This window comes from Saccoglossus kowalevskii, chromosome 8 (assembly GCF_978046115.1).
Source record: "Saccoglossus kowalevskii chromosome 8, keSacKowa6.1, whole genome shotgun sequence".
NCBI classification, from domain to species: Eukaryota; Metazoa; Hemichordata; class Enteropneusta; family Harrimaniidae; genus Saccoglossus; species Saccoglossus kowalevskii.
The window spans coordinates 14972777-14989830 of NC_140648.1; the positions used below are offsets into that span (position 1 = coordinate 14972777).

The 17054-nt window shown below is 35.1% G+C and overlaps 1 protein-coding gene across 2 annotated transcripts in view; it reads left to right on the forward strand.

Moving 5' to 3' along the window:
- The window catches only part of LOC100377686 (ketimine reductase mu-crystallin), a 50923-nt gene that overhangs the window by 26933 nt on the left and 6936 nt on the right, over positions 1–17054 (forward strand). For both annotated transcript variants that reach the window (XM_085502233.1, XM_006820253.3), the window contains exon 2: positions 16576–16744. In XM_085502233.1, the coding sequence (XP_085358359.1) occupies positions 16576–16744 (169 nt within the window). The remainder of the gene's footprint in view (positions 1–16575; positions 16745–17054) is intronic.

The following is a 17054-nucleotide window of genomic DNA, read 5'->3' on the forward strand; positions in this document are numbered from 1 at the left end:
AGAGAAAAGATAATTACGGTTTGCAAATGCTGCCCTTATTCTCATATTACTTTACTCAACTTGATATGAATAGTTTTTGCGAGATGAGATGAATGTCATCTCTAACTGAATAAACCATATAAGTCCCTTATTTTCAATACGATTACTGTCATTTCTGTTTTTAAGGGCAGTCCGCTCAGCACGTTCTGGTACAACGCCTTGGTAAATTATTGAAATTGTAACTCGTAGTGGTAGTATCAGACATAATTAAAAGCTACGCAGTCATTGTGGGGAGCACGTTCATAATTCATGTTAACGGAATCTAACACAAGGAGGATCGACAATGGTGGCTTTTTTGGTGATATTTTCTTTAAGACCATTTAAGATTTGTATTTCAGCACTGTTTGATTACGATGATGTCATAATTCGTAATGCGGATAAAAATATCTTCATAAAGAAGACTGTATCTCGTTTTTTCTTTATCTGGCTTTTGTTTTTCAGCCACAGCCAAACTAAAATAACTACAGAAATACTACCAACAATTCGTTATAATTATAGAAAACTGAAGCATAAATAAACAAATCGAGTCGCATGTTTCCTGTACATTGTCATGAAAAACAGCTCACAAAAAAACAACACTTCAGAATATGCGTGACGTCTCGGAAAGTGTAAAACCACCTTTTGATTGTTTTTAACTACGAAATTGTCCGTTAGACAAACATTAGTACAGCATTCTGATGGTATATAGGTTGTTATAGTGGCAGGCTTAATGATTGTTAGAACATTTCTGAATTGTCGATAAATTCACTTACACCCCTGTTGCTAACTTAACATTGGTTTCTTTAGTAATAGAATACATTATTTGTCCTGGAATGGTTGAATTGGTTGCACCTAGTTCCATGTACAATTTCATAAAGATGTATTCATGTACACGATTTCGGAGAGATGAATATAAATAGCTTTTAAAGTCAAACTTTCTATGTTGGATATATTTTATTAGTTATATTTTACCTTTCGCATTTGTATGGTAGAGTTATAAATAAAACATACTTACTAGAAACTGTCAATAATAGGGTTGAATGTTGTTACAAATAGGGTTGGTCGTTATTACAAATAGGGTTGATCGTTATTACAAATAGGGTTGACTGTTATTACAAATAGGGTTGACTGTTATTACAAATAGGGTTGATCGTTATTACAAATAGGGTTGGTCGTTATTACAAATAGGGTTGGTCGTTATTACAAATAGGGTTGACTGTTATTACAAATAGGGTTGATCGTTATTACAAATAGGGTTGATCGTTATTACAAATAGGGTTGATCGTTATTACAAATAGGGTTGACGGTTATTACAAATAGGGTTGACTGTTATTACAAATAGGGTTGACGGTTATTACAAATAGGGTTGATCGTTATTACAAATAGGGTTGATCGTTATTACAAATAGGGTTGATCGTTATTACAAATAGGGTTGACTGTTATTACAAATATGGTTGATATTTATTACAAATAGGGTTGGTCGTTATTGGAAATAGGGTTAAGCGTTATTACAATTAGGGTTGATCGTTATTACAAATAGGGTTGGTCGTTATTGCAAATAGGGTTGATTGTTATTACAAATAGGGTTTACAGTTATTACAAATAGGGTTGATTGTTATTACAAATAGGGTTGACTGTTATTACAAATAGGGCTGATTGTTTTTACAAATAGGGTTGGTCGTTATTGCAAATAGGGTTAATCGTTATTACAATTAGGGTTGATTGTTATTACAAATAGGGTTGGTCGTTATTGCAAATAGGGTTGATTGTTATTACAAATAGGGTTTACAGTTATTACAAATAGGGTTGATTGTTATTACAAATAGGGTTGACTGTTATTACAAATATGGTTGATATTTATTACAAATAGGGTTGGTCGTTATTGCAAATAGGGTTAAGCGTTATTACAATTAGGGTTGATCGTTATTACAAATAGGGTTGGTCGTTATTGCAAATAGGGTTGATTGTTATTACAAATAGGGTTTACAGTTATTACAAATAGGGTTGATTGTTATTACAAATAGGGTTGACTGTTATTACAAATAGGGCTGATTGTTTTTACAAATAGGGTTGGTCGTTATTACAAATAGGGTTGATCGTTATTACAAATAGGGTTGACTGTTATTACAAATATGGTTGATATTTATTACAAATAGGGTTGGTCGTTATTGCAAATAGGGTTAAGCGTTATTACAATTAGGGTTGATCGTTATTACAAATAGGGTTGGTCGTTATTGCAAATAGGGTTGATTGTTATTACAAATAGGGTTTACAGTTATTACAAATAGGGTTGATTGTTATTACAAATAGGGTTGACTGTTATTACAAATAGGGCTGATTGTTTTTACAAATAGGGTTGGTCGTTATTGCAAATAGGGTTAATCGTTATTACAATTAGGGTTAATCGTTATTACAATTAGGGTTGATCGTTACTACAAATAGGGTTCACTGTTACAAATAAGGTTGATTATTACATTTAGGGATGATACAGCTGCAAGTATGCTGACATGGTAAATTGTGTAAACAAAGCTTGTTAGAAATGGCACTGGTCACAGTGTCGACAAGTCATGTCGGTAATTGTAGTCAGAAATCCAAATCTGGTGATCCACTCAAACAAATATGACGTAACTGAAACTCGAATTCGAGTTTTAGTGAGATAAAAACCTAGTGGTTATTCCGGAGATAACTTGACTCGATGGGCTCATCACCATGTCGGAATCGGAACTCTTTGATATCCCCACGTGGTTGAGTGTCGAGATCCCACAACACTTACGTCCAAAATTTCACCACATGTAATACCATTGTACCATAATACCGCAGTTCCTTCCACAGTTCAAACACAGGTCATGATTGCCATACTCCCGACTCACAAGATTCATAGTTTTGGGAAAGATATTTTATTTTATTTTATTTTGCATCGAATATTTCTATAAAGAATATATACAGTCTTACGATATCTATTGAATTTGTATAAATTTATTATCCATAGAATTATGTACAACTGTAATTGAATATGTATTATATATATATATATATAAATTATGTTATGTATGAAATATGTATGGTACGGACACCTATAGAATTGTATAAAATAAATATGTCCACATATTAAAAAAGTCATATAAAACAATTGATCTATACATCTATAATGCTATTCAAATTCTTGTGTGTTTTTTTTCTTGTACGAGACATTTAATCTTTTTTCTCCAGTAAGAACACATGTAATGTGATTTTTGTTGGTATATAGAACAATCAATATTTGTTTGTATTCAAATACTACTCAATGTCATTTAAATTCAACAGCATATCCACAGATTACAATAAATAATCTTGTATAGACTCACCACATCTAATAATGTACAACGCTGCTTTGCGTTGCTAGGTGCTTTCACACAGGAATTTCTTCTTGTAAAACGGCCTTTAAAGACACATGAGCACTGTATTCTTTGTTCAAGGGGGTATGAAAGTGTCAATCCGAAAACCAGAAAAATGAATTAAGTGTCAAATTAGCAGTTATCAGACCAAGTAAAGAAATCGGTGAAGTTAATCGCATAATTACTGTGAAAACATATTTATTGCTTAACTGCAAATTTAAATTTTGTAACTGGTGCAAAACTGCCACTGATCAGGAACTTAAAAGGGAACTTTTGTATTTGCCACTTCGTCCTACATTCTTGCACAATATTAGTAGATTTACGATTATGTAAATGAGCGATTGGTAGTCATTTGGTATTGTTAGATTCGATTGTGTTAAACAGATTAAACGCATGTCGTAATTGCATATAAATACAATGTTAGGGAAATGTATTCGTTATTGTAAATGTATATAATATTTATATCAAAGACTTTGTACAATTTGAAGCCTTTCTAAGTTTGGATCACTCCAATTTAAAGAATGATGATGGCTAAAGTTATAAAAGCGGGATTTTAGCTCAATTTAGCTTCCAATGATATAGATTCAATACAATGGCATCACCATAGACAATCGGTAGTCTATCTCTTTACGTGTAATATATGTCTCTACAGTACGTTAATTCACAAAACACACTGACGATAATTGAATATTAAGCACATATTGCACATATTAGGCCATGTAATAAGTGTTTTATAACACATTACACGTAGAATTGCCGGAGGAACATGCATGGATCGTCTGGCGTCTTCTTCTCGACGTCTGCTAGCGGTGTACTAATTTCATCACAAAAGACGCTTCTAGAAAACCTGATTGCGTCCTTCGTCTAAGGTGCATCTTTATTTTTTACTAGTGTGTCAAGTTCTTCTTCTGAACTGAAGCTAAATCGTTCAGTCTTTCGAGGCGGACAAACGATTTCAGCGACGAACTAGCAGACGACATATTGGAAATCACACGATCAGGTGACGAGTGACGTCATTCCCGGGCACTAGTTGATGTACTTGTCTCCAAAGGGAACTAGTAATTTCCGTGGCACTACTATGGTAATTTAGCCGATGACACGTGATCCTGTTTTGACCAATTACAGTACAGTATTAACGAGTGATGTGTTATAATTTACTGTAGAATACTTTATTTTCGCTTGGAATTTATTTTCGCTGAAGGGATGATTCCGTGAAAATAAAATCTAGCGAATATACTTTTTTTCCTATATTTCACATTAAACTCATCAAAAATCAGTGAAAATAAATTCCACACAAAACGCCCAAAAAGCGAAAATTAATTCCAGCGAAAATAAAATATTCCACAGTATATTATACCAATGTATTTATTTACTAGTTAGTGTTCTTTCTTAAGTTCATCTTGGCATGTGCCTTGAGATCCATGTATCTCTCTCACCGATTTGACAGTGTGTTGTTTGTTTTGTTTGTGTGTCCCCTGTGTGTTCTCGGATTTGTAAATATTGCCTTTTGACATTGTTTGGATTATAGTTGGGTATTGATTTTTACATATTCAATGACAGTTTGAGCCATATTATGATATTCGCTATACTTACACTTGCCTCTTCCCCACGTGGCCATAGTACGCGACACACACTTTCATATTTTTTTCTTTATATGGCATTTTAATGGCGATAGTCGATAAATTAGCGCCCACAACGTTATAAAATCTGTATTTGTTTCGCATTATTTAAATATGCACTTTAGTTACTTGTGTCTTCTTAAATAACTTGAATAAGAGTAATTCCATTTCCCAATGAATAACACAAAGTATTTAATGGTTTTAATTCTATTGAATACGTATACAGCTCCATTAGGGTAAAAATTAGACTTGTTTGCAAAATCCCAACAGGCAAAAAACCCTGATTGAAAATGAAGTTTGAATTGAAAATTAAAAGCAGTGGGTTTATAGTGTCGATAGTACCATGAAACTGAACAAGAATCAAAGTCACAATTGATATCAAGTATATAGTGCGTTGACGTGTGATTTGTCAAAATGTCATAGCCGTGCGAACCTATAAACCACCTGTGTATAACATTCTGCTCTTTCGCCCTGAAAGTAATAGCGAGAGGGAAAACACAAGTAATCGTTTAATTGAGATTAGTACGTTCCCCACCAGTTACTAAGCACTCAGCTATGGCAATATATACGTTTTCAGGTCGCTGAGATATAGGATAGTACGGTTCTGTATTTGCTTAGGAGATTAAATTACGATCGGTCCCGTGAATCTCATAAACATATAGTTATTTGTTTGCGGGATTGGCCGTTGTTTGTTCTTTCTATGTTTTTGATTTTTTCACTGTTACATTAAAGATAATAATCGTTGAAAATGGGTCTCAGAATGTTTATGTGCTTCATAGTTTTGGAGATATAGTCCGTCGAACTTTATGATCTAAATTTCAAGAACGTGTCCAGCATGTTCTCGTGGCCATAACTCAAAGTCATCATTTTGAGGCAAACAGATGGTGTAATTTGTACATCGTTGACGTGAAGGGAAGGGTCGTCACCTGCGCACACGCGGTTATTGAGTCCCAAGCGACGAAAACAACACGTGCTAAAAACGCAAAGGTTCACGGGCAGGCGCTTGTTTGTAAACAATGACACGTTATGGTCACCTGACGCATGCGCAGGTGACGACTCTCCTGCTTTAAAAGATGACATTTTCAAAAGTCAAAAATTAATTTCCGTAAAAACTCAATAAAACGTTTCTTTGAATTTGGTCGCTGATAAACTGATAAATTGCAAAATGCCTACCATTTCGATCTGATATCTGATATCTTTTATCTTCAACGTGGGCGTAATGTATATTTTCCCCAACAAAAGTGCAACTGTTCATTTTTTAGACTATATATTACGTCATTTTTTATATTGTACATATACTGTACTATGCAGTAGTTTATTTCGTTCATCTGTCATTCGTACAGAATAGTATCCTATCGGAAATCCTTTAATATGTGGAAACACTTAATATAATTCAATACTTATAATTCAAAGATATTTTATATATTTTATGAAATGCAAATGTACATGTTTTATTAGAGGAATGATATTAGAGCGGTATATGTTGTGCGAATAAACAAACAGGTTGATGATTTATGCTGGAATTTGTTAAATTTGTGTATACGTGTTCAAATCTACAACATCGTTCATAGAGAGCTACTGAATGTGTTGTTTTTTAATAGCGCCCTCATGCGTCAATTAAATGTGGAGTGGATTTTAAAGGGGCGATATATTATTTTGGGGGGAAAGTTAAAAAGGGGGAATTAGCAATTCATGGGGAAGGAGAGCAGCAATGATCCTCGTGTCTGCTGCATGTGACTTGCAGCTGTAAACTGTGTTCGTACTTCGACGCCCGCTTCGTCGGTATTCTTGTGTTCTGTTATTGGGATGACGCGAGTTCTTGATATACTAAAGCTGAATATGTCTTTAGGGATGAGACCCACGTTAGTGTCATATTTTTGGACATTGTTTTTGCATATTTTCAAATGTTGCAAGGTTCTCTTCACACTAGTAAAACAAAATAGTTAATTTTGTACTTAGAAAAGTACAAAATATTAATAAAAATGCGACAATAAACAGCTACGCGTGTCATTGTTTTTCAATGAGCATAACGACAAAGCTAATTAAAATAGATTGACAGGGGATTATGCAAATCACTGCCTCCTTCTGGTTGAAGGTTCTACACATGCTTCACTCAGTCATAAGATCAACAACATGACTGCCGCCGGTGCTAACCCGTTTATATAAATTATCTGATGCTTGTTCATATTACAACCATGATGCTTTCTTGAGTTCTGACTCTGATTCGGGCTCCGGGTCTGATCACGATGACGCTTTGGACCACAATCTCTCTTTCACTGGACTGTGTTTGGACGAAGCAGCAATGCCGTCCCCAAAAAATAATATTACACGAATTGACGTCTTTTTTGATTACACACGATTTTGTGTAATATATTCGTAGTTTAGACAGCTCACGTGGGTGGTGCTGCGACAACAACTGTTTTTACTTCCAACAGACGCGACCAACCGGACGCGACAGGATTGAGGACTAGATAGAACTTGACTCACATGACCACGATGGACTGACTGATTGCCTTTGCATTTGATAGTGTGTATATATAAAGATATACAACACATTTCTATTATTGAGTCACAATTGTTAAAAATATTGCCAATTTGGTGTTTTCTTGTGTAAACTATTACATGGCATAACCCGTTAGTGTACATCTTGCCAATTTGGTGTTTCCATTAGCGTTTGCCATACCTAACCCGACCCTAACCCTAATGCCAAGACACGTTCCTGTTAATAATTGTAGCTCAATAATGATACTCTGTTGTGCACTGTCTGCGGGTATGTTGGAATGATGTCAAATGAATAAACAAGTCATGTTTAATTAGTTTCCACCAGTTGTTAAATTGTGAAAATAAATGCGTGGACAAATATTTGAGACTTATTTTGGTATAGACACATCGCGTTTAATTAATTCTTACCATTACAAATTGTTAAATTATGAAAATAAAAGTATGGACAAATATTTGAGACTTATTTTGGTGTAAACAACTCTCGTTTAATTATTTTTCACCATTACAAGTTGTCAAATTGAGAGAACAAATGTCCCAACAAATATTTAGACTTATTTTGGTGTAAAAAATTCTCGTTCGATTGATTTCCACCATTAAAACTTGTTAAATTGAGAGGATAAATGTGTGTAAGTAAATACCTGTCGTTTAATTAATTTCCACCTCTACGTGTCAACAAATATTTGCTATTTATTTAGGTGTAAATAACTCGTGTTTGACCAACTTCCACCATTGCAAGTTGTTGAAATAATGAAAAAAATATAGTGGTTTCATTGGATATTTGATCTAACTGCTGAATTCGAACCCTCAATCAACAATTCCACAGACACAGTATAAATACGTGACACTTTAACAACACTTGCCTTGGCTTGGGTCTTCTGTTTATCCCTTGTCAAGATCTGGAAACTGTTGAACAAATTGCGCGTCGTTCAGTTTAAGACGTAAGTTATTTTTCATTTATTTATTTATTTATTTATTCATTAAGTTTTGCATGGTTTTTCGCGATGTTCTTTGTTTATTTGTTATGGTTTGAGAGATTGCAGTTTATTTGATTTATATTTTTTAACAGTAGCTCTGAGCGGGACTCGAACCCACTGCCTTTTCAAGCTAATTTTGTTTTATCTCGATGGCACGCTTGTGTACCACGCCACGACGTTAGTCGTTGAGTGGAGTTCAAAGCCAAAACGATTGCTTCGGTTCCGGTGAGTGTTTATCTAGTGGAATTCGAACCCTGGGCGTTTGTACTGGGCGGTTTTCCCTTTCCCAGGTTTGCTACTCCGTAATATGCGACCACTTCTCCGTTGTATTGTGATTTTGTGAGTGTTTAATGATGTCTTCTTCACCCGTCACTCCTGGCCCAGTTTCAACTACACAGGCATTTTGCATTGAAGTGCGTGACCTTGGCGTGACCGCACTGACTATATGATCGTTCTGTTAAGTTTGACTGTTAAGCTAGGATTTATTACCGTTATTATCATTATATTGTCACGTGATTTGATTTGTTTTATTTTATGTGTAATGTCTTAAGTATCTTTATTGTAATCTGTATATACCAATTCGTATGTACCGAGCAAACGACCCCGATTGAAGGTCATGAATTTTGTGACGTTGCCAATTCGTATATAGGTACGGCTTCTGGAACTGCGCAAAATCTGGAACTCGGTCTGTGCTGAGACTGAACCCTGGAGAGGTAATATGTACATGCAGATAAACGGTATTGTCTTACATGAAGAAAATTATCGTTACGAGTTGTAATTAGGTTCATTTGACATCGCGCAAATATCATTGAAATGCCCGAAGTTTAGATTTGCTGAGATACCTGGAGAAAATGCTGTATCTTGTCATACCCTGTAACCGCCACAGATTATGTCGCGTCAATCTTCAATTCACATAGACCAGCTGTTTGACCGCTTTTGACCTGCTCCCCCAGTGCGTTTGTTTGTTATTAATAGAATACCATCGCATGGGGACACTTTATGAAACTATCGCAAAGGAGCCATACCAGCTTAAGTTTAATGATACCATTAAAAACGATACACTTGTTGCTTTGGCCACAATTAATTATAACATTTTCCATGTTTGAGATATAATAATAATATAATACTAGCATCTTTTGTTATTCAAATAACCTGTTAAATTCCAATTGTCCTTCCAAAGTTGTAAACACCCTTTGTTATGTAAATATCAAGTACACCTGGTAGATTCCAACTGTCCGTTTAGAGTTGAAAACAAGTATGACCTGTCAATCTTTGGTACTCTGTAATATCATCAAAAAGGAGGATATTGTATGACATTGTGTGCGTCAATCTCCATTGTGTGTATCAATATCGATTGTGTGTATCAATATCGAAAAACGTGAGAAATTATTTCTTTAGCTGTATGCTAAAGGAATTAATTGTTAAAACTGTAAATTTGTAATATTGTTAAAAATCACTAAAATAGCCATTTATGAAAACAGATTTTGTATCATTGGAACATAGCGTGACTCATAAGTGCCTGTGGCCACAAGGAAACCTATCTATGTAAAATAGGGAACTTGCATGCATGTAATTTAAGGGATAAATCACTAAGAATATATTTTTCATCAAATCCCTGCAAATTCAGTTTAACATGAATATAGGTCTTGATTCATTGAACTTTTATAATTGAACATTTAATTTCGATATTATATATATAAAATGTAGGCGTTATGTATGCATACATCACGTTGAACACGGTTATATTGGCAATTGTAATATCCATAACGCATTCGTGTTCTTTAAAATTTGACAAAACATTACTAAGTGTTTCTTTTCCGCAGTAAAATCAGAAACGAGAGGGAATTCGGTATGTACATGCACATAAATGATATAAATATTCGTTACTAGTTTCAATTAGGTTCATTTAACGCCGTATAACTATCATTTAAATGGTCGAAGGTCACATTTTCGATTTGCTGAGATACCTGATGGGGGTACTGGGGAGGGAGATGTGTACATCTAATCTGGTCCTGTCATAAAATGTAAATACCACAAATTATGTCACGTCAATTGCACTGTCTTTAATAGAATACCTAAACTCCCCGCATGGGGTGCTTTGAACTATCGCAAAGGAGCCATGCTAGCATATAATGTAATGATACCAATAAAGATGGCCAAAAAAAAAAAATGTTAATATTTTTCAAGAAAAACAAAACAGTTAGCATCGATAAAAAATAAAAATTCATAACAAGCTTTCAAACGATGTTTTGCATAAAATGGAAAAATATAATGTGTAAATCATAGCCTGTAAGTAAATGTATACTATTTGTTACGAACGGGAATACGAGTCTCCCGCGAACCTGGCCGCCAATATCCCGCACACCAGGACGCAACACTAAAGGTCAAACAATGACACACAACCAGAATATGTCAAATAATACTAATTTAATACTACAATAAGCATAAACCATTAACAGGAGCAATATAGCTCACAAATCGGTCAGCAATATACATCACAATATTAAGGGATGGACCATTAGATCTTGGGAGAGCGGTGGTCAGACCAAGGAGAATTTTTTTTTACTATCCAAATTCTTATTTAATTTAATTTTACACAGAATATGTTTACATTATTATTTTTCTTCTACAAAATCCAACTTCTATTATTATTTTTTCTGGATACCTAGTTACGCATTGCCTTAACATACAGCAGTGTGGAAATTCTATATCCTGCTGGTTACTACCTTATACTAAAATATGATCGGATATTTAGAGTACTAACAAATTCCCACTTTCGGTCCGGTTAGACTTAAAATACACCATGAATATTCACTTTTGAGATATAATTTTAGGTATGTATTGGTTCTTGGATATTTCATCTTCGTCGTCCTGTACTTCGTTTAGTAATTCGAACTTCCCAGTTTGCATAAAAAGGGAGTTTCGCGATTTTGACATTGAAAATGCCTTTGCTTCATTATTTGCTGAGGAACTGCCGCTTAGGTATGTGCTCTGTAACTTGCAGCACATGAACCTAAAAACGTTAGGTAATCAAATAAAAATGACGTTGTACTAAAGTTCAAAAAGTATATTCAAGGTCTTAATTTTTTCGTAGCATAAAAACGATTTGCTCCCTCGCTTATTGTGACACTCTCAAATCAACTGATTTCCATTCCCCTCAATAGTCAAAATGGTATATGCCTCCATTATACGCCACGACTCAAAAAAGTCTTTTTTGCTTGACGTGTTCATTTGCCTTTAATTATGTTTCAGTGGCTGTCACTGTCGCATTCTGAGTCTTGCCGATAACATTTTGGTTCAAATTCACCTAGCCATCGCCAAGAGAACTCAAATTTTCAACCAAAGCAAATTTGCATAAAAATGCTTTTGCCCTAGGTCGCCATATTGTACATCACACAACTACATGTACAACATTTAAACCTTAGTAGGGGAAATTCACTCGCATTATATTGCGTTCGCCGTACTAGGCAATCAATGTATTTGCACTAAAGAACGTTCAAGGTCTGAAATGTTTTTTACTCTCGCTTACTAAAATTAAAATATTATTGGGGTCGCAAATCACCATAGCTCATCACCGCGTAGTCGCTCACCTCTTAGTTATATTGTCGTCCAAGTCATTCACATCCCAAATTTTGGTTCCCGGACGTCACTAATAAATAATCTATGTTACCACTGGGTCAATAATATATCACCTCAAAAATGGATGATTGGGCGAAAATTGTTTCTTTTATCTTTTTTGTTTTGATCTCGACAATTTTTCGCTCGGAAAGGCATTAATGCTGAATAATGGATTTGATAAATAGTCTCCCACCCCTTGGTTATTACACAGGGACTGTGGTTATTACAGGTATCACTGGTTTTTCGTGGCCGGAGTGATTCACGTTTCAAATTTTGGTTCCCCAGGCACCTCTAAAAATAACCTATACTATTTTTGACTTTGACCCTTTTTCGTTTGAAAGGCAAAGGCGATAAGACTAGATATTACCTTTGTGCAAGTTATATAATAAAATATGAACTAACATATATTTCATTTTTGTTAATATATCTTTATTTATCAAAATATTTACACATTATATCTAATTGGGGTGGGTATTGCCAAGCCAGTTTATAAAATTATAAACAAATATTTTCGTAAATAACACTGACTGCGATATGCCTTTGAGAAGCATTACTGACGGAATATTAAATATTGCAATTTTTTTCAATTTGAATTAGTTGTATTACAATGCATTAGTAACAATGTAAATAAATATAAATATATATACATTCATTTATTTCATTGGTGAGACCAGGTTATACAGTTAGTTACGTACTACAATTTATCTATATTGGAAAACTGTTATGGGGATTATTAATTTCAATAAACAATATTCAACCAATACGATCATAATGGTAATGTTTATAGGTCTTTAAACCTAGGACCATTATCAGAGCATGGGTCTTATTTTGGGACTCCTGCCAGGATGGTATTCCCAGAATAGTGCCAGTTGTTACAGAAACAAAACTATAATTCTCAACAAGAATGAAAGGACCCGTTAAAAATCCGATGTGGTGTACGGGCTTTAATTATTTTGGCTATAAACTTATTTTAATTTAATTTTGTATTACTTTTGTTATTAATGCATTTTTATTTTATTATTTTACTTTGATTTTGTGTTTTTTTTTAATTCCGCCCTACATACATCTGACCCGATGCCTATGTAACGAGATTTCAACGAGACCCACTATCAACGATTTTAGTCAACAAATCACAGACCTCCTTCTATAGCTCACATGATGACGTCACCAGGTAGAGTCAGGTGGCAAACACACTCAAATAAAATGGCGGTTTATACAGACGTTAGCGACCGCGAAAAACACGGCTTTTCGGTAAGTTTATCATTGTCAAATACAACGAAAGTCATTTTTTTCTGTTTATATTGTTGCTCGAATGGTTCGAGTTTAGATTATTATTTTGCGTAGTTATTCTGGGAGTGACGATTTTGTTTCCACCGGTTCGACCGAACACCGGTGTCTTTTTCCAGTCGCTTGCCCTGGAGACGTGTGATGTTTTGTTGACGATCGGGCTAAAATCGTCTACGGTATTGAAGCCGTAGCTGTAAATATTCATCAAATTGTATCAACATTTTGTACATTATACAATAACTCTTTATTAAAGTAATTGAGCTGATTTGGACTAGAATAAAATATTTGAACAGGAAATATTTTTTTGCTTCAATTTTCTGCGTCGATGCCGTGGGCCGGTGACAGTTATACAATTTAACAACAGTTTGCATTGTTTACTATAGCTGTTTACAGTGTTCTAATCATTACGATTTACTTATTTGTTTGCTTCCATTCTAGATAATTATGCTCAGTGTTTGATGTAAAGTTGAAGCGATGACTGAATAAACGAACCTTGACTGGCGAAGATGTATCAGGAAGTGTACACATTTGTTGGAAGTGAAAAAAATATTCAATGTAATGACAAAAATTGTAAAATGCTGTGGAATTTCTTTTGTAAATAAAAAATATACTAGCAATTTTCTGTTAATGGTTTATTCAAGTGGGCAAAATATAATGTACAGAAACATTGCCCATAGAGTATCACTACACTGAAAAGTAAGCAATTGACAGCCTGTATAAAAGGGGGACTGTGATTGGCCGTTACTTACGAGAGATTTGAACGGGACTTGCATAGGCGTCGGATCAGATGTATGTAGGACAGAATTAAAAAAAATCAAAGTAAAATAATAAAATAAAAAAGCATTAATAACAAAAGTAATAAAAAATAAAATAAGTTTATAGCCAAAATAATTAAAGCCCGTACACTACATCAAATTTGAATCAGATTGCACTTGCTCCAGCATTGACAGCAGTACTGAGATTGATCAATCCACTGACCAATAAGAACTCTTAAATCAAGACTTGTATCTGTCAGATGGTAGTAGCAACACAAGTGATGAAAGTGATAACACACTGGCATAGTGCTTTGTATTAATATATGCTGAATTTATAGTTCTGATATCGAGAGTGGAACATCAATTGTTTTTGTTGAAATAAAAGGCATATATAAACTAACAACTTTGGGGTTTTTTCCCAGTCACCTCTCTCAAATTAGTTTTTTCAGAAAGTATTGTTGTGATTATGTTTTTTAAAGATTATTTATCTAATTTTTATTTTCGAATTGTGGCCACTGTTTATAAGACATGTAGAGATTGATTTCAAAGTGTTTGTATTAAATTAATATGGCTTGTGGACAAAAGGTTAAATGTTCGCCAGATGAGGGCGTGGTGATTTGCCATTTTTGTGTTTTATCAATTGAGTGTGGAAATATTTAAGTTAAAATATATTGAAATTTGGTTGAGCATATATATTGTGCAGGTTTTGAATAGTTGCTAAGTTACAAGTTATAAGCTGGGAACTGCGTTACGTATGACATATAAATTACCTGGAAGCTAGAGAAATTGTCATCTAAGCGTTAGGCCGTCGCTGATTGGCTGCTGTGCTGGAATGCCAATTTTTAGTTTCAAATACCCCGGCTTAGTGTTCTATGTTCTTCGCGTAATTAGGTGTTCGTATGCAAGGGATTTTTCCACACAAAAACGACGAATTCGGCCGAATTTTGTTATCGGTTGGCTTAATATAACCCCAATGGACCGTATTTTTGTGAAAGATTGGTATTTTTGTCCTGATTTGCAGGAAACTGAAAAACGCGTTTCACAACTTGTCTCTTATTTAGTTTTATGCGTCATTCAAGATGGCGGCCCCCATATAGTAAATATCGTATTTATTTTATTATCACGTGTGCGCCAGCTGACTGTGAGTAGATACTAGTACGTCGTGCAAGGGTCTGGACCATGATCGACCTAAGGGGTTCGATTTGACTATGTAAAACAGGGAATTGCAGAGCTTGAAAGGAGTTGCAGAGCATGATACGAGCTGCAGTGTATGAAATGAGTTCTCGCACGTGGTTGCTGCCCTTGTTGTGCGCCGGGTCCGTTTTGCCGTTGAGATAACGTGGTTGTGTTCTTCTTTGTGGAGTCTTATGGCCGGCTGACGAGCGAATTCAAGAATTCGGAAAAGACTTTTTATTTGCTAATGAAAACGTCGTTTCTCGTCGAACTGCGAGTACAATACACCTCGTCAAGACCGCAGACTCTCGCCGAATTATTAACCCAACGAAGTGGCACTGATTTAGAGACATGCTCATAGTTGAATACATTTTTGTAGTGATTATTATTATAGAAAACGTTCACCTGTCATATTAAACTACTAGATATTATTTGTAATGTTAATATTTATCAACCTTGGCCTATGCTCACTGTTATTACTGTCACTACTGATTGGACTAGTACAATAAATCTAATTTTGTAGCATTTTATTGTGTCATTCTTCCATTACCGGAAGTGGGGGCTCGTACCATACGTTAGTTTCAGGGGCTTGGTTCTAATTGACAACTAGACCTTGTCCCGGGGACGTAACAACCACCCCACTCCCAAAATCTAATGGTTCATCCCTAATAACAATTGCCTACCCTACCTAAGTGCAGAATTCGTACTGCGTAGTTTCAGCGATAGTAGTCACTCACAGCAACGTCGACGACGATATCAGTTCTACAGCTCCAAATTACAAGGTTTCGGGGGATACAAACTACACGACACTGACTGTAATGTTACGCGACTTCTATACTGTCCGTGTAGAGAAATGACCAAGATCAGCAAACCACGCTTTCTGGCGAAACACAGGTCTTTGAATAAAGTTGGTTTTACAGCGCAGAACCAAAGCATCTATCAGTCCCACATGCCGAAGTGAACAGGCATTATCTTGAGACTGACTGCACCAGAGCTGAGCTGAGCTGAGCTGAACTGCACTTGTCGGGAGCTGGGTGACAACTGACTAACTAGTGTTCACGTTCGTCTTGCACAAGCACGAACAAAAGAATAATAATTATGATGACAATACACGCTTTCTATACTAATTCCGCAGCTGGGCAAGCCTCGCTAGCTAACTGGGCATTATCAAAATACATATATATATATTACAGAAAAAATAGAATATTGTAACAATTGTTATTTATTATTTTCCCCTTATATTATTGGTCTGCAGCCATGAGTCGGTTACCAAAGTACATAGAAGCTGATGATGTGAAGAGAGTACTAAAGATGACCGACTTGATACCAATTATAGAGAAGGCAATGGGAAATTTTTCTAAAGGAGAGGACGGTGGTGTGGTACAGCCTGCTCGGAGCTTTATACCAGTTAAAAAACATGCGGGGTAGGAACTATTTTTATCTCAAATATAATCGGAGATTATATAATTTCACACTCAAAAAAGAGTTTGTCAAGGACATTATATTTTTGCATTGTGGAATGGCCCTGATTTTAAAAATGAACATAGTAATTATCTGATCAATCAGAGACGTGGTATCCATGTTTAAATGAACACTAGATTAGGCAAATTAAGTGGTGGACCATTTTAAATCATGGGGTGGGCTTTCAAACTGACTAGCTCGAGCTAGCTACAGATCACGACAACTATTTTTTATTTGAAAATGCATTCATGGTATAAAATTATAATTTTAATT